The sequence below is a fragment of the Tenrec ecaudatus genome, chromosome 1 (genome assembly GCF_050624435.1).
Source record: "Tenrec ecaudatus isolate mTenEca1 chromosome 1, mTenEca1.hap1, whole genome shotgun sequence".
In the NCBI taxonomy this organism is placed as follows: Eukaryota; Metazoa; Chordata; class Mammalia; order Afrosoricida; family Tenrecidae; genus Tenrec; species Tenrec ecaudatus.
In genome coordinates, this window is record NC_134530.1 from 255,309,421 (window position 1) to 255,328,679 (window position 19,259).

The window sequence follows — 19,259 nt, forward strand, 5'->3', positions numbered from 1 at the left end:
TGAGTCTAAAGATAAATTTATGGACGAGTAATGGAGATATGGGCTAACATCACACTTAAGGACTTGATCTGGACAGTGCTGAGATGTTTTCTCAATATACAATTGTTCTTTTATATAAAGCTCTTTCTTATACACACAAGTGTCTGAATTAGTTTCTGTAGTAACCCAGACTAACACAACTATATTTATATATCTTTTTTCTGCATTTAATAAGTTATTCGTGATGTATTTTTTTAAGATGAGATGAGATTAGATATGCCCAAAATGACAAAATCATCTAAAATGGTCTTTTGTAATTAAGCAGTTATTTGACTGACTTAATTTAAAATAACAACACTTCCATCGAGTCCATTCCAATTCATGATGGCGCTATAAGGCAGAGTAGAACTGCTCCTGTGGGTTCTGAGACTGACTCTTTAGGGGAATAGAAAGCCTCAACTTTCTCTGAATTAATGACTAAAAGTTGAGACAGAAATAAAACTTCAAAAAGCATACTGGAGTACCTGAAGAGCTAAAAACTAGAGCAATTAGATATAAATACATATAAATAATGAAACCAACCAGTTACCATTAAGTCTATTCAACTGATGCCAGTGTGACTTGTATGTCAAAGTACATTGCTCCACAGGGTATCATATGGTCACTTTTCCTAAGTTGCCAGCGATTCTTTACTTCAAAGTGATTCTGGTTACACTTGAACTGTCCACACTTTCGGTTATAAGCTGAGTAGAATAACAGTTGTACCACGTGGAGTTTGATAACAATGAACAGAAAGAGAAATAGAATGTTGAGGTTGAGGCATCTGGAATATGGAACATTTGGGGGAGGTAGTTAGGAAAGGGCTGTTCATTTTGAAAGAAAACAGTGGAAATGATGATATAAGATGTAGTAGTGAAAAAATTATTTGCATGAAGTAATAACAATAGGGGCTTGAGTGGTGTAGTGTTAGACTGCTAACTGCAAGGTCAGCAGTTCAAACCCACTAGCTGCTCCCCGCCAAAAAGATGAAGGTTTCTACTCCAGTAAAGATTAATAGCCTCAGAAACAAAGGACCAGTTTTACTCTGTCTCATAAGCTCATATTAGTTATAATCTAGTTGATAATAGGAAATAATAACCTTGGTATTAGTGTTACATATGAATGGTTTATCCCAAGAAAAGATCAGAGACCTGCCTTTAAAACTTACTATTTTTTAATATAGGCAAATAAGTATGAGAAGACTTGCAAATGGCCTAAGGATAAGGCATAGTGTTGGGCCTGCAGAAAATGAGACCTTTTTTTCTCCTGTTAAAAGTGAAGCTTTTGAGGTCAGATATAGACAAACGGCAATGATGATGAAAAGGCATTGTTTTACAGAATCTAGGGGCCAGTAGAACTGAAATTACGTGGCAAGAGTACTTTGCTCAGTAATAGCCTGTAGTTAGGAGACAGTCTTGTGTTAGATCCCAAGTTAGAGAGGAGGGAAGACAGCAGTGGTGAGGGCAGGGATGTTGCAGCATGCATAAGCAAAGCAGTGTTTGAGTAGATCATCATCATTCCAACCAACATAAAGCTATTTAAAAGTAGTTATTAGGTATACAAAGTTAATAAAATACAATAGGCATCGCCTGTTCCCGCAAATTTGATTAAAGCAGACCTCTGAGGTCTGATAGATACTAAACCAACACTAATTGAGGCCTTTTAGTTTGGTGGTCATTTAAATGGTAATATAGTTTTCTTCATATTAACAATGTAAATATCTTTATGTGCTATGAAAGATAGCCTTTCTCTGTATTTTTCTTCATATAATAGATTAGATATGAAATGGAAAAGTTCTAGTTATATGGTATCCAAGCTTAAGAATTTTAGATGGAAACCGCCTTCTCCAACACTGCAAAATCCTTAAAATATATATTTTCTAAATTCATTTTCTTTAGAAGACAATGCACATATACACACCCACTGCTGTACAGTCTGTTTAAATTTATGACACCCACTCAGGATACAGACTGTCTCATTTCTCGTAGTACCTGTGGGTTTGAAATGCTGACCTTTAAGTTAGTCTGATTCTTAACTGACTATTCAAACTGAGTTTCTGGTGCATTTACATTATGTCAAAAAATACAAGGGTTAAGCTCTCCCCCCCCCAACCACAATTTTTTAAAGCTATGTATTTAATTTATTTTAAAAACAGCCATATCACCTTCAAAGTACTTTCCATTACACTTAACATGCTTGTCAACTCTATGATTCCATTCTTGAAAACATTTTTCAAACTCATCTGTTTGGGTGGCTGACAGCACCCACCCCACCCCTTATTTTTTTTCTTCGTCTTCTGTGTTGTCAAATCATTATCTTTTTATGTCCCTCTTTCATTCCCAGAAACAAAAAGAAGTTACACGGAGTGAGGTCAAGTGAGTTAGGTGCATGAGGCAAGAGAGGCATGCTGTTTTGTTTTTTTTTTTTTTTTTGCTAAAAACTGGAGCACTGAGATGGCTGCGTGAGCAGGTGCGTTGTCAGGGTGGCAAAACCAGTCCCCCAACTGCCACATATGAGGCCCTTTTTGTCTCACACTGTTATGCAATCTTTTCAGAACCTCTCATTAGAAAGCTTAATTAACAGTCTGACCTGGTAGAACAAACTCCAAATGCACTGAGTCAACATTTTCGTCCAGTCAGGAAGTTGACAGATGTCCAGAACAAGGTTGATCATCAATTGACATTTCACCTTTTTTGAAATGATAAAAACACTTGTACACTTCAGTTGTTTCCATAGGACAGTCCTTGTAAGCTGTGTTCAACATCACAAAAGTTTCTGCAGCATTTTTCCCAAACAGGAAACAATTTCACAGCTGCACGCTGTTCTCAAATCGACCAACACACAAAAAAACAAGGTTCAAGTGAAACTGCTCTTAAGAAAAAAAAAAAATTCTATGATCAGAGAGAACCTTCCCAGGTGATGCCACTGGGTGCACTAACTCAGAGCGAGTGGCTGGATGTTCGCCTAGTGAGAAAAATGCGTACTATGAAAGCTCCGCCCATCTGAGCTTTTTACCATTTTTGGGGGGGGGGTTGTGCCCCCTCATGTGTTACTATCACTAGAGTGGACAACTTTGGTTTTATTACTTCTGTTTATAGATTATTTTGCTTGTAACTTCAAAGTACTTTCTCATCTGATTGCTTCATCCCTCTGTTAAAGAATCTTTTGGCTAGCTATATATTTTTAAAATCTAAAGATTTAAAATTTTAAGGTGCTAAACCAGGCATGGTTTAAAAATCAGGAAAGGTGTGCATCAGGGTTGTATCTTTTCGCCATACTTAATCAATCTGTATGCTGAGCAAATGATCTGAAATGCTGGACTGTGTGAGGAACACAACATCAGATTGGATATGTAGATGATACAGCCTTGTTTGCTGAAAGTGAGAACTTGGTAATGAAGATCATACTTCATTGCTAATGAATTGCAGCCTTCTTTGTGGATTACATACTTGCTAATGAAGATCAAGGATTGCAGCCTTCGTTGTAGATTACAGTCCAATATAAAGAAGACCAAGTCCTCACAACTGGACCAATGGGTAACATGATAAATGGAGAGAAGATTGACATTGTCAAGAATTTCATTTTGCTTGGATTCGCAGTAGTTCTCAGGGAAGCAGTAGTCAGAAACTAGCTTGATGGCACCTAACAACAGGAACAAAGCAAGGCAGCCAGCCTGGACAAAGGCAAATCATCTTCCCCAAAGTATTTTAATACACACTTCTGAGCATTGCAAAGTTCAATTTCATTTTTATTTGTGTAATTATGGCTTTTGATATACCAAAGGTTGTTGTTCTTTTTGAGAATAGAGCTTCTTTTGTAAGTATTCATGTCCTGTTCCTAGTCCTTTTATATTGTGGAGGAGATGTCACAAATGCAAACATTCTCTTGAGAAATTCTAAAATGTGAATTTTGTTGTTTCATTGAATATAATGTGAAAATTTCTATCAAAAGTCCTCTAATAGTTCCATCAACTAGATAGTCTTAAAAGAGAAAATTAGAAGCTGAATTTCAGTAGTCATTAATCTTTTTTCCTTGGCTAATATTTTATCAGTCATTTAAGAAAACATTTATATGTTTATTACCATAAAAGCTGAATATTGGCAAAACATTCCATTTTAGAATAAACTTTCTAAACTTAATCAGTTTTATGATGGATGTGTTAAACTTTTATAAAGTAAAATGGCAGAACCTAATTTCCAGGAAATCATATTCTTTTTAAGAAATTATCTTGTATGTATGAATATGTAATGTTAAATTGAAAGAATCTTGATCCTCAGGCTTAAGGGTGAAATCTCAACTGTTTGCTAGATGTATCTCATTCCTTTATCAACATTTCTAGCTTTAATTTGAAGATAACTCTAGTTCATTGAGCACTAGAGGACTATGAGGAGCCCCACTGATAAAGTGCTTAAAGTACTTGGCTGATAACCAAAAGGTTGATAGTTTAAACCCACTAACTACTCCATGGGAGAAAGATGTGACAACCGGCTTTGAAGCTTACAGCTTTAGAAACCCTGTAGGGCAGTTGTAGTCTGCCTGTAGTGTCTCTGGTTCTGAATCAACTTGAAGGCAGTGAGTCACCACCATTCATTAGACTCTTGCCACCTGGTGACAGATAGATAATGGAGTTGTGGGAAAAGATTTTAAAAAAATCTTTGTTTCTAACTCTAGTCATTTATGCCTATGTGAAGTTTTAAAATAATATTTCATCGAGTGTTTTCTGTGTGTTTAACTCTGTGCTTTGTCTTGTATTTGGATTTTAGGGTCAGTGATGAAAAGGATGCACGGGGTTATCTTCAGGCCTTAGCCTCTAAAATGACGGAAGAATTGGAAGCATTAAGAAATTCCAGCTTGGGTACACGGGCAACAGTAAGCTCTGCCACTTTGCATAGAGGCATGTTAGATTAGAAAAAGATGCCTAAAAAAAACCCAGATGAATCAGATTACTTAAGTTAGTTTTTCTGAGCTTCAGCCTACTGTAAACTTTTCCATAAGAAACCAGTAAGAGGTCTTAGTCTCTAAAATGTTTTTCCAGGTTAGGAAAACATTAAGCACATATACCTAACTATAATTTGCCTGGATAGCCATTATTGGTAAAGTGATAGAAAAATGAACTCTTTTATATATATGCTTACAGTTATTTCTAAATTTAGTGGGAAATAATTTTATTTTCACAAGAAATATTTTCATTGTTTTGTTGTTGTTAGAAAATACACTTGGACAGCTCTCAAATTCACTTAGATTAATAAATTTTAATGTTAAAAACAAAATGGCAAGGAGCTAAAAACATTGCTGTACTACTCCTTAGGATATGCCCTGGAAGATGCGTCGATTTGCAAAACTGGATATGTCAGCAAGACTGGAGTTGCAGTCAGCTCTAGATGCGGAAATAAGAGCCAAACAAGCCATTCAAGAAGAACTGAATAAAGTTAAAGCATCTAACATCATAACAGAATGGTAAGATTTAATAATACAGTCCAATAAGGATAATTCCCAAGCCTGTCAAAAATATTTGAAACGAAATTATATTTAATTTCCTGTCTATCCTTTTTATTAAATGACCTTTAAAAATTATAAAAATTTCATAATAGATGAAACTTCCAACTCTTGCTCTAGTGATGGGATTTTAATACAGCCTTATTTCTTGTTTCTTCATAAAATAGAATTTATATTGTTAAGTAATACACCATTGTTTACTTTTTCCATTGTTTATACATTTAGTTGATTCTAAAATTTTATGTATATTTAATCTAAATTTCTTCACGTCCAGGGTTACCATATTAGTATTAAAATGTAACATACAGCTACAGCACAATGTAGTGATCTGAAAACTGTAGCTTCTCTCTTTTTTTTGTATCTTCTCTTTCACAATGAAAATTCAATTGATTATAAGTTTCATAATGATATATTTTAATTACATTATTTTTTCTATGGTCCTACATGTATTTTTAAAAGTACATTCTAGAAACTCTGGGTCATTTAACTAATTAGTACATACCTTTGTTATCAAAAGAATATAACAAATTATACTGTAGATATATAAATGACAAAATAATAATCATAAAATTAGCTATAAACATGATAAAACATTAAGTCAGTATAGGTGATATAGACAAAACGTGCATAATTCAAGTCACAAGGAATCCATTTGTTTCTTGAAATACCAGAGTTTCCAAATCCAAAGCTGAGAAGGAAAGCAATGTAAGCCCACAAACTCAGTTTGTAGTGATGAGAAGCCTTCGTACTGTCAGTCATTACTGTTTTATATCAAATAAGAGACCCTATTCATGGCACCCTGCTGTATTATTAATTTTATTATAAGTAATCTAGATATAAATATTATTTACTTATATATACTTGTGAGACATTGAAAAGGAAGACAAAAAATCTTTTTGAAAAATATGAATGACCCCTGTATGAAATTTCTGAATGTCAGTTTCTGTGTTTTAATATGAAGCAGGTATGATCTTCTTATATGGACATGCATCTGTTCATAAATTAGAGCTATGTCACACTTAAAATTATAAACTCATTCACGTATTTGCTCCACTTTCATAGATTCTTGTGAAGAGACCATTAACAGAATTTTAAAATGAACTTTTGGTTATATATTCTCTTGTTAATTTGATAATTTATTTCCCCAGCTTTTTTTCTAAAAAAGGCAGAAAGTAAATGTTTTAGGCTTTGAGGGCTTGTAGTCTATAACGTAACTATTTAATTCTGCCATTGTAGTGTAAAAGCAGCCATAGACAGCACTTGAATGAGCGAGCAAGATTGTGTTCTAATAAAACTGTATTTCCATAAAGATACGTTGTAGCTCTGGTGGTGTAGTGGGTTAAGTGGTGGCCTGATAACCTGAAGACCAAGTAGTTCAAATGCCACTGCCTAGCTCAGTGGTTCTCACTCAACCTTCCTAATGCCGGAACCCTTTCATAAAGTTCCTCTTGTTGTGGTGAACCCCCCCCCCCCAAACCAACCATTAAATTATTTACGTTGCTACTTCATAATTGTAATTTTGCTACAATTATGAATCGGGCGACCCCTGTGAAAGTGTTGTTTGACACCGCCCCCCCAAGGGGTCGCGACCCACAGGTTGAGAACCGCTGTGGAAGAGGAGACTGCTCTAAATATTTACAACATCCAAAACCCCGTGGTGCAGTTCACCTCTCTTCTGTAGAATGTTAGTGAGTCAGAATGTAGTCAAGAGCAGCAGGATTTATATGGAAGGTTCCCTGATAGCACAATAGTTAACTGCTGAGCCTCTAACTGAGAGGTTGGCATTTGAAAGCCATCACCACACCTTGAGGGAAAAGTATAGCAATGTGTTTTCATAAAGATTTATAGCCTTGGAAATTATATGGGGCTGCTCTCTGTCCTGTAGTGTCACTTGGGTATAGGAATAACAGTAAAGGGGTTGATTGTTTTGTTTTTAATTTAATTTGACATTTAAACCAAATAAGTCTAATTATATACAAGAAGACTACTAGTTATGAAAATTAATCACATATTTTTCACTCTTATTTAAGTAAACTAACAGATTCTGAGAAGAAGAACTTGGAACTACTAGCAGAAATCGAGCAACTGATAAAGGACACTGAAGATCTTAGGTCTGAAAAGGGTATGAGAATGTGTGTTTTTATCGCTGTGCTACTTTGAGTACGTTTTATTATGGCTCAGCCAACTGACGGTCTAAGTGTAAGAGCTGGTCACATAACCAGTGTTGTGAACCAGCATCCATTTTTGATAAGCTGTTCTTTTTTAAAAAAATAATTTTATTGGGGGTTCGTACAACTCTTATCACAATCCTTATCTACACCCATTGAGTCAAGCACATTTGTATGTTTGTTGCCCTCATCATTCTCAAAACATTTGCTTTCTACTTGAGCCCTTGATATCAGCTCCTCCTTTTCCCTTCCTTCCCCCCTCCCCCCTCCCTCATGAGCCCTTGATAATTTATAAATTATTATTATATTGTCATATCTTACACTGTCTGACGTCTCCCTTCATCCAGTTTTCTGTTGTCTGTCCCCCAGGGAGGAGGTTATATGTTAATCCTTGTAATCGGTTTCCCCGTTCTACCTCACCCTCCCGGTATCACCACTCTTACCACTGGTCCTGAAGGGATCATCTGTCTTGGATTCCCTGTGTTTCCAGTTCTTACCTGTACTAATGTCCTTCCTCTGATCAGGCTGGATTTGTAAGGTAGATGTAACAGAGAGGAATTACTGAAACCCAAATGAAGGCTGAGCATGATAGTGGAACAAGAGGAAAGTAAAAGGAAATAGAGGAAAGAACTAGGAGGCAAAGGGCATTTCTAGAGTTGTAAATACGGGCATGTACATATGTAAGTGCATTTATATATGATGATGGGGAAATAGATCTACGTGCATATAATTATAAGTTTAGTATTAAGGTCGCAGATGGATGTTGGGCCTCCATTCAAGTACTCCCTCAATGCAAGAACATTCTGTTCTATTAAACTGGCATTCCATGATGCTCAACTTCCCAGCATGATCGCTGAACACAAACGTGTGCATATGTGGTGAAGAAAGCTGATGGTGCCCGGCTATCAAAAGATACAGCGTCTAGGGTCTCAAAGGCTTGAAGATAAACAAGCGGCCATCTAGCTCAGAAGCAACAAAGCCCACATCGAAGAAGCACACCAGCCTGTGTGATCACAAGGTGTCGAAGGGATCAGGTATCAGGCATCAAAGAACAAAAAATCATATTGTGAATGAGAGGTAGTGCAGATTGGGGACCCGAAGGCCGTCTATAGGCAACTAGATAAGCTGTTCTTTAAGTAATTTTATCTTATTTAACATTCATTGTTTGAAGATTTCATACTAAGATTTTAATGTAACTTTTTAGAAATGGTCATATTGCCATAAATCTGACTTTTTTTAGTCATGGTCTGATTCATGAATATTATATTTGTAATCGATAAAAACTTATTTTATACTCTGTTTTCTTATATTCTTAAATATTATAGTCACTATGATAATGACAATGTGTTTTTAAATATAGTCACTATGATAATTACAATGTATGTTAACTTTTAAGAAATTAGTAATGGTACTTTAAAAATAATTTTTAGCGTGTCATTTCTGTTGTATGAAACCTTGATGATAATTCATCCACCAGTAGTTGAGAAAATGATAATGAAATGACTTAAGATCAGTCTAATTCATCATTAAAAGGTCAATTCAAACCCACCCCCACCTCTGCTGGGGAGAATGACACACACCGGAGCTGCTAGCAATCGGGGAGGGGGAGGAAGAAAACGCTGAAAACATACAATCTTGTTTTATGCAAAAAAAAAAAAAAAAAAAGGTCAATTCAATAGTGAAGAAATATTTGGGCATCTTCTTCCATTTTTGATTCTTAGTTTGCTTGCCCTGTGAAAATTACCAAGATTTATTACCAGTTTTTTAAACATTTAAGCATTTGTCCATCAAAGTGAAAATTAACTCAAATTGCTGGATGGTTTTTTATATGAGCTTCTTAAACAGTCCTCCCGTAAGTTGAGCAATAAATGTATAAAGATTTAATGAAAAGAAGTTCAGAATATTACTTTTAATGACCTGGTATACAATTACGAACAGTTCATTTTCCTGAGAAAGAACTCAATATTGAGTTATTTAATGGGCCTTTCTGGTACACATGTGTGCTTCTTTGTTCTGCAGCCCTGTGCCAGAGTGAGATAAAACCAATTTCTCCTTGTCACTGCATGCTATGTGCTTGACAAAAGGTAAAGGTAGCTGACTGCTGTTAAAATTGTGGAGGGTAGATACAAACCACATGATGGAACTAACATGAAAATTAGATGGTCAGTAAAATCTTTTTTTTTTAACATTTTATTAGGGGCTCATACAACTCTTATCACAATCCATACATATACATACATCATTTGTATAGAGCACATCTGTACATTCTTTGCCCTAATCATTTTCTCTTTTTTCCCCCCTCTTTTCTTTTTTTACATTTTATTAGGGGCTCATACAACTCTTATCACAATCCATACATATACATACATCAATTGTATAAAGCACATCTGTACATTCTTTGCCCTAATCATTTTTAAAGCATTTGCTTTCCACTTAAGCCCTTTGCATCAGGTCCTCTTATTTTTCCCCTCCCTCCCCGCTCCCCCCTCCCCAGTAAAATCTTTTTAATTGAATTTAATGACCAAGAAAAGGTAAAGAGCCAAGAAAAAGGAAATAAAAACTCAGATGAGAGGCACAAGTCAGCCATGCTAAGTGGAAGGGAAATACTAAGGGGCTTCAAAAAGTTTGTGGAGAAAAGGTGATTAAAAGATAATGGAATTTTTCCATGAACTTTTTAAGCTGCTTGTGCATTATTTAGTGGCAAGAGGGGAAAGAATGCATAAGACCTACAGTTCTAGAGGCAATATATATGGGAGAAAGACAAATGTAGAGTACAACTTGTTATAGACGAGGAAACGGTGCCAGCATCATTTTTAGAATAGATGTGAGCTTGACGAAAGAGGGTTGACCGAATTGGTTGAAGAGAGCATGTTAACCTTGTATTTATATTTTCAATACTGCAGGAAATATAATTTATTTGTCAGTACATAATATACTCCGTAAATATAATACATAATGGATACAAGGATTTTTTTCTGCTTTGTTTACTGTTTCATACCCAGTGCCTAAAACTGTGTTTGGCATGAATAAGCTCTTCCTAAATGTTTATAGATTGAAACATCTATAGAGGTTTACAGATGATAGATTTAAAGAATTTCTGAATCGCGTGCTTACCAGTATCTGCTTATCTGCTGAGAAGCTGTTAGTCAGTGCAAGGTGACTGACCAAATGGGTGCAGATAAGGCGACTAAGGGCCTTCAAAGCTGCCCGTCAGAAGCAGGTAGCTAAGCTTGTCTCCAGAGCTGCCTCTAGAGGTTTGAATTGCCAATCTTTCATTTAGTAGCTTATCGCTTAAACATTTCTGCCACCAAAAAGTCCTAACTAAGGTCTTTATTTAGAAAGCAATCTGAAAATCACTAAGCAGATGGAAAGAAAAATGTGTCCTTTGTTGTTTCTGAGTTGTCGTCCCTGGTGTTTGGATGTCAATATAAGCATATGTTTTGCTAACTGCAAGGTCAGTGGTTCAAACCTACCAACTGCTCTACAGGAGAAAGATGAAGCTCTGTTCCCACAAAGATTTGTGCTCAGAAATCCTAACGAGCAAGTTATTCTATCCCTATACACAGGTTTTTACAGAATCAGTTCATGACAGAGATGTTTATATGTACATTTTAAGAGTTATTTTGGAAGTTATATACTTTAATAATATACTCAAGGAATAATATATATATAACATTTTAAAAATTCATCTGAGAAAAACTGGAATTTAAATTCTGTCCATCTTTAAACAATACCTTGAATCAGATTAATACCTTGACAATTTTTTTCATTAAATAATTTTATTTTATCAATTAATTGCTTCCTTATAAGAGATTATTTCTATTAATCAGTACACACTATGTGCTTGATAAGAGATTTTAAAACAAAAAACTTTTTGATGATAAATTCACTTAAAAAAATCATATATAAACAGGTCCCTATTTTTTTAAATTCCCTCAAATCTACTGAATGACTTAATGTGGTCTTTTGTTTTTGTTTGAACTGATGTACTTTGTGGGAAAAAGAGTTAAGTCTTAAACGACAGACTGAAAGTTGGTGACTCAACACCCATCCAGAGGCACCTTTGAAGACACACGTGTCAGTTTGCTTCTGACAAGCCGTGGCCCCAAGAGATCCCTGGAGCAGCACTGCTCTGTGTCCATGGGCCACCGTGCGTCAGGATCACTGTGACAGGAACCAACAGCAACAGTATGAGGACAGCAACTAAACAACCCAAATTAATCAGGAGAGAAGTCGTGTTTCATAGGAAGTGATTTAATTGATCTATGAAGTGATATTTTAAAGCAATATTGGTAATGTATGAAATATAGTAGTTTGTGAATAGCTTTTAATAGATTTAGACAGGAAAGGTTATCCATGGGAATTAGTTGTAATTGTTCTAGTTTTAAAAAAATTGCTGCTGTTTTCTAGGTATAGAGCACCAAGACTCACAGCATTCTTTCTTGGCATTTTTGAATACGCCTACCGATGCTCTGGATCAATTTGAAGTAAGTACAGAATCTTATACAAACACAAACACCCAGAAAGGGATGTGTTCTGCATTTTATGTAAGCAATAATTACATATGTATTTAATAAAACATTTAAGAAAGGTATTTAGCATTAGAGTCATTAAACTTAAAAGCAATATTATTTCATCCCCTAAGAAACTAAGACTAGAACATTTTCCAACGTTTAGAATAAGTTTTGACACTGATTTTATCTAGTGCTGGAGGGGAAAAATGTGAAATTTTCAAAAAACCATCAGTTTTATGATGCCAAGTATATTTTTTCTCAGAAAATTTAAGTTAGTGAGTCTATCTTTGTGTGACAAATAATAATTGTGCATCTGTGTGGAGCACGGTGTTCTAAGTGCAGGAGATACAGCAGGGAGCACATATAACTTATCTTCAAGAATTTATTCTCTGGAAAAAAATAGAAGCAGAGTTACATTCTGAAGTGCTTACATGTAATTGGATAAGGATTGTTCTAAGCTTCATCTTAGTAAGTTTTGACTATAGAATTATATTTTATTCCTTTAGAGAAGAGGGGGAAAATCATCTTGCTAGCAATTGTTGAGTTTCAAAGTTTGTTAACAAATAATGACAGTGACTACTTTGCTCATTTATTTGAATTAATATCCTTTGCCTTTCAGTTGTTTTACAAATTATTATTTGTTCTTATTGAATTGCTTCATCCATATCTTCTATTTTTTATTGCTATATTTTTTAAATAGGATTCCTTTTCTTCCTCATCTTTACTGATTGATTTTTTTGGATGACGTAAGTCTTTGAATTTCAAATCAATGCATCCTTGAGTAAAAGATCAGTGAATTTATTTGAAGATTTTCTCAATAATGAAGTCAGTTAATAGAAATACTATACTTCAAAAATTTTTATGAGTAAAAATGTGCTTTTTTCATATCTTAAGTATAGTGAAGTACCTCTCATCAAGCATAATAAAGTAAAATATATACTTTTTAAAAGGCTTTGGCCATTGGAGAATCTTTATATTTCTATTTGCTTATAACATTTCCAAAGACTAGGAGGCTTATTTGATTTTTTGTCTCTCTATATAAATAATTGTTCATTTTTGTTATTCCTGCTGATTGCTATTTACTTTCCCCTTCACTTTTCAGCACTTTATTGTTTTATTTCCATATTGGTAAAAGTAAATCCTCTGGTGGCATAATTTAAAGAAAGTCATATTTGTTATTAAATTATATATTTTACCATTGCACACCAGTGGAGTACTATAATACAGATCAAGTTTTAATAATTTCTCTTCTAAAGTTATCAGTATCATTTTCTCTCCTGAAATCTGTAAATTTAATAAGTGAGAAATTTGTATAAAATATATATCATTCATCTTCTTTATTAACTGCCTAGAATATGCATGGGTTTATTCCACATTAATCAGACAGTAATCGCTGTTATGAAACATTTTATTACCCTATTTCACTCCTTTTTTCCAGAAATTGATGAATACAATGTTTTTAAGCTGTTTTAAAGCCAATGGAAAGTCTTTACATGCTTTTCTCACATATTTTGTTAAATAGAACATGTACTGTATTCAGATGAGTATTTAGAAAAATTTTCCACTATAGGAGTCTTTTTTTTACCCAGAAAGGTGTTTTTTTTTAATTTTGAAATAAATTAGACCAAAATGCTAACCTTTTCTTCCTAAGAAGAATGTATTTTATTACTCTTGAGATAAAGAATTATTCTGGCTGTTCAGTACAATAGAAAGCAAACTCTTTAGTACAGTGATATTGCGTGGTGTGTTAGACCGGTGGTGTGTTGACTATAGAAACAGTCCAGGGATACTCGTAGTGAGAAGGAAGAGCTGTATATCCAGAGGTCATTATGTATCAAGAAAACATCCCAGCCCAGTTCAACTCAAGTCCACATGTCCAATGCTAGTTTATAAGTCCAATACTTGTCCATAAGTCCTTCTTCAGGCTCACAAACTCACGTGCAATGATGCAGAATGCAGGAACATCACTGACTGGTGGGTGCAAAGCCCTGTGAATCCAATGGCAGGGGCTCTGGCAGCTCTCTGAGTGACTCCATAGCAGGAAGGTGAAGGCAGAGAGAGTGGCCCACCTACAGCGAGCCATTTATCTGAGTGGTACTTCCAAATGAGGTCATCAAGCTACAACCTAATTGGCAGACTAAACTCTACCCATATCTTCCTACAGGTGCCATGTTGGCACACAAAAACCTGTCACCCATGGTCTAATCAGCCTGTTTAGAGCATTAACATTCTCAATAGGGTATTTCCATACAGTTATCGTTCACCTTTAAAAGAATAGAAAGATGTTTGAGCAACTTATATCATTGTTTTCTCCACTATATTTTTAATAATCTCTTCTCCATTCCTTTCCCTACAGCACTATAAAGAGAATCCTGGTAAAAGGGGTTGAGTTTTCCAAGGTTGTCTGAATCTTTACAAGCAGACACACACACTTGGTGTCCCCTCATTTGCTTCCTTCTCCCGGTATACTGGTTAAGCACATAAGCTAGTTCAAATCCCATCTATCAACTTTTTAAGTGTATGTATGATTTGGGGCAAATTACCTACCCTTTCTTTTTAAAATCATTTTATTGGGAGTTCTTATCACGATTCATACATGCATACATTGTGCCAAGCACATTTGTACGTGTTGCCATCATCATTTTCAAACCATTTTCTTTTACTTTGAGCCCTTGGTATCAGCTTATTTCCCCCTCCCCTGCCCTCCCTCCCTCATGAACCCTTAATAGTTTATAAGTTACTATTTTTTTCATGTTTTACACCAACCACTATTCCCTTCACTCCTTTTCAGTTCGTCCTGCTGGGAGGGTATATGTCAATCATTGTGATCAATTCCCCCTTTATCCTCTCACTTTCCCCCTACCTCTGGGTGCTGGTGTCCCTACTCTCATTATTGGTCTTGAAAGGTTTATCTGTCCTCGATTCTATCTGTCCTGGATTCCCTGTGTTGTGAGCTCTTATCTGTACATGCTCCAGTCTGGCCTGATTTGTAAGGTAGAATTGGGGTAGAACTAGAGGAAAGTTGTATGGTTTGTCGGTGCTATACTGCACCCTGACTGCTTATCTCCTTTTGACCCCTCTGTGAGGGAATGTCCAATTGTCTACAGATGGGCTTTGAGTCTATTCTGCCATCCCCCCATTCACATTGATAGGGTTTTTTGTTCTGGGTCTTTGGTGCCTGATACCTGATCCCATCAATACCTCATGATCACACAGGCTGGTGTGTTTCTTCCATGTGGGCTTTGTTGCTTCTCAGCTGGCTGGCCGCTTGTTTCTACTCAAGCCTTTAAGACCCCAGGTACTATATCTTTTTATAGCTGGGCACCATCAGCTTTCTTCACCACCTTTGCTTATGCACCCATTTTGTCTTTAGCAACTGTGTCAGGAAGGTGAGTATTACAGAATGCCAAGTTATTACAATAAAGTGTTCTTGCGTTGAGTGAGGACTTGAATAGAGGCCCAATGTCTGTCTGCTACTTTAATACTTAACATATAACTATATTTACATAGATCTATTTCTCTATCGTTATATATAAATACATTTACATATGCACATACCTGTATTAGACCACTATAAATGCTCTTTACCTCCTTGTTCTTTCCTCTGTTACATTTTCTTTATTCTCCTCTTGTCCCACTATCATGGTCAACCTTCATTTGGTTTTCAGTAATTCTTCTTGGCTACATTGTACATGATCAAGCCCCACCAGGCATCCTCCACCCGCCTCGCCATCAATTTTAGATCACTTGTTCCTTTGTCCCTGGGTTTGTGGCTCCCCACTTCCTTTTCTGCACCACCCCCTCTCCCATGTGCCCCGGAACTGTCTGTCCCGTTTTTTTATCCTCCAGACTGTTTTTCCCGCCTATCTTATCCAGATGTACATGCAAAAACTATAACAAGCACAAAAACAAAACCAAGCAAAGTCAAACAAAAACCAAAAACAAAACGACCCCAAAAAAAGCCTATAAATAGTTCCCAGTCTGTTTGTTGACTTTTATCAGTATTTTCTAGTCGAGTCTGATGGGTTACCATACCCTAACCCCAAAATCTTATTTGGGGGATTTATCGGGGACTTGATTGCTCGGCTCCCTTTGCTGCTATGTTGCACACCATTAATTTTTTGCCTTTGTGTGGTGGGGTCAGATGAGGCACAATTTCTACACTGTGTCTCCATTGTTGTCCCCTGTAGTGCTATGGGGTCAGTGAGGGACGTTGTGTCTCATAGTGGGCAGGCCGTATGGTCTTCTCTGTGCATTGGCTGCTCTGAGCAGGAATATCATCCTCTGGGCGTGGTGGGCCAGGAAGTGTTCCACTCTCTTTCTCTCTCCTTCCCCTTTAGCTTGCTCCCCTGTGCTCTGATCAGACACTCCCTTTCCTCCAAGTTGTAGTAGCTTCAGTGCTTTCCTCTGTTGTACCCGGTGGGTCCATGTAGCTGGGCTTGGGGCTGACACAGCCCACCTTTCTATTGGTTCACTGCTTCATGCCGGTATGTTGCATTCATTGTATTTGACACACTAAGTGGAGGTCTGGTCTCTTCTCTCCCTCTCCTGTGCAAATATAAGTAGTATTCTCCCCCTTGGGTGGGTTAGTGCCCTGTTCCCCAGCCACCCATGTCTTTTTTTTTCTTATTTCTTTTCACCTCCTTTTTAGTTGGCTGCCATATGTATCCCTGGATTGGGTCTGGCCCCTGCCATAGTACCTGGACCTCACCCCGGGAATGTATGCAATATAATAGCTTTTCCCGTGTCCCTTTTTGCTTTTCAAGCTTACCTCAGCGGACTCATGTTGTACTTGTCCTTTTGTGCTTGGTTTACTTCGCTTAGCATAATTTCTTCCAATTCTTCCCATGCAATGATGTGCTTCATGCATTCATCATTGCTTTTTTATTTTTTTGTTTTTGAGAATTTATTTTCTTTTTAACATTTTATCGCATACTCTTACAACTCTTGTTACAATCCATACATTGCTTGCATTAGGCAAATTTGTACATATGTTGCTGCCGTTCTTTTCTAAACATTTACTTTCTATTGTGTCCTTGGTATCAGCTCCTCTTCCCCCCCCCCAACCCCTTGATAGATTACAAAATGTTATTATTTTCATATCTCACACCATCCGCCATCTCCCTTTCCCCATGTTTTTCTTTTGTTTTGCCCGGGGAGAGGGGTATATTGTTATGTACTGATCATTGCTATTGGTTCTCCCTTCTCTCTCCCTCTTTCCCCTTCGTCACTGCTTTTTAAGGGATTCATAATACTCCACTGATGGATATACTACAGTTTTTTAATCCATTCATCCATTGATGGAAATTTGGGTTGTTTCCAACGCCTTGAAATTGAATTGTGCCGCGATGAACATTGGAGCACAAACGTCTGGCTGTGGTTTGTTTCTTGCCTCTTCTGGGTATGTGCCCAGTAGGGGGATTGCTGGGTTATATGGTAGCGCGATTTCCATCTGTTTTAGATGTCGCCAGATCGATTTCCATAATGGCACCTGACCTTTCTATGCTCTTATTTGCTCATCTGAAAAATAGGGATGATAACAGCATCAATTTCACAAGGTTGTTTGAAGACTTAGTTTAAAGAAACAATGTATGTAAGGCCCTCATTGATGTTGGTTATTATGAGCTTGTTATTAATAAATAGGCTGGTTCTTCACTCTTGCTATATGCTCTTTTTCCTTTTTATTTTTCCCTTTCAATTTCACTTAATTGCTTTCTTAGCTCTTCACTACTGACCCTTCTTCCACCGCCAATATGAATCACTCCATACTTTTCATATATTTGGAACATTATTTTTATCTGTCAAAAGGAAGGCTAGCACCCACGTTTCACTATTTTATATTCTCAATTTATACTTAAGAGCACAAGTATCTTATTCCTCTTCATAGCTAACAATCATGACTATTCTTCTCAGAATTACTATCACTTTATCCCCAAAGCATAGTCACGTGATATTTTGAATCATAGTTTTCAATTTCTGGTGTGCTTGGGTTTAGCATTTAAGATACTTAGTGTTACTATAGCTTGTTTTCTGTTACATCTTTGGATTTTTAAGGAGCAAATCAAGTCCGGATTGTTTTATGTACCATACTAATTATATGGTTGTGTGAGACTTCACAGCATAGTTTTAGTTACAACTGGAGAAAGTTAATCATATGTCAGTTAGTGGGAAACAGACTTTTAAAACATGCATTATAAAGATTTTTTAATCATATGGCCAAAATCAGGCCTAGCTCCCTCTGAGAAATAAACTTTTATCAATGTATTTAAAACCATCTGACCAGAAGCTCTCACACTTAAGATCATCATATATGGTTCTTCAAGTTAGGCAATATATTATTACATGTATATAATTTTATATTATATATGGTAATATATTTAGGCAATCAAGATCATCATATATGGCTCTTCAAGTTAGGCAATATATTATTACATGTATATAATTTTATATTATATATGGTAATATATTTAGGCAATCTAAGTAGAAATAAAGATGACTATATAGTCCATGTGATTATTTGATATTTTATTAAATAAGACTTTGAAATTTATTAATTGAATCAAGAGTTGTTAGTCAAATTGTACATGTATATAGTAAATTGCTTTTGGTTTGATTTTATGTACTTACCTCAATATTGCATCCTTAAAATTTTTTTGACAACTCATAGACCTAGCTATGAAATAGCTATTTTTAGTTATATCTGACTACATATTAAGACACAGTGATGATTTTCAGTGTTTGCAAATAAAGCCATTTCAATAGTTATAGAAAAACATGGTCTTTGAGGGTGTATATGTGAAAGGGGAGACAGAGGGATTGATTAATTGCATCAAGAAAAAGTATAAGCCATCCTTTTCTGTTAAAAACATAAAAGTAGAAGTTTGATTTCTATCTAGGCTGTTATTTCATGTCATCATTAGCTTTAAACAACCACAAAACAAAACTCACAGATATCAAGTACATCCCAACTTATGTAGCCTATATAGCACAAACTAGAAATACCCTTGTGGGTTTCTAAGACTGTAAATATTTATGGAAGTAGAAAGCCTCATTTTTCTCTCAC

General features: G+C 35.9%; 1 protein-coding gene across 4 annotated transcripts in view; it reads left to right on the forward strand.

Annotated features, from left to right (window-relative positions):
* CDC42BPA (CDC42 binding protein kinase alpha) overlaps window positions 1-19,259 on the forward strand; it is a 318,565-nt gene that overhangs the window by 227,436 nt on the left and 71,870 nt on the right. For all 4 annotated transcript variants that reach the window (XM_075531439.1, XM_075531457.1, XM_075531449.1 and 1 more), the window contains 4 exons: window positions 4,782-4,887; window positions 5,327-5,475; window positions 7,545-7,636; window positions 12,093-12,169. In XM_075531439.1, the coding sequence (XP_075387554.1) occupies window positions 4,782-4,887; window positions 5,327-5,475; window positions 7,545-7,636; window positions 12,093-12,169 (424 nt within the window). The remainder of the gene's footprint in view (window positions 1-4,781; window positions 4,888-5,326; window positions 5,476-7,544; window positions 7,637-12,092; window positions 12,170-19,259) is intronic.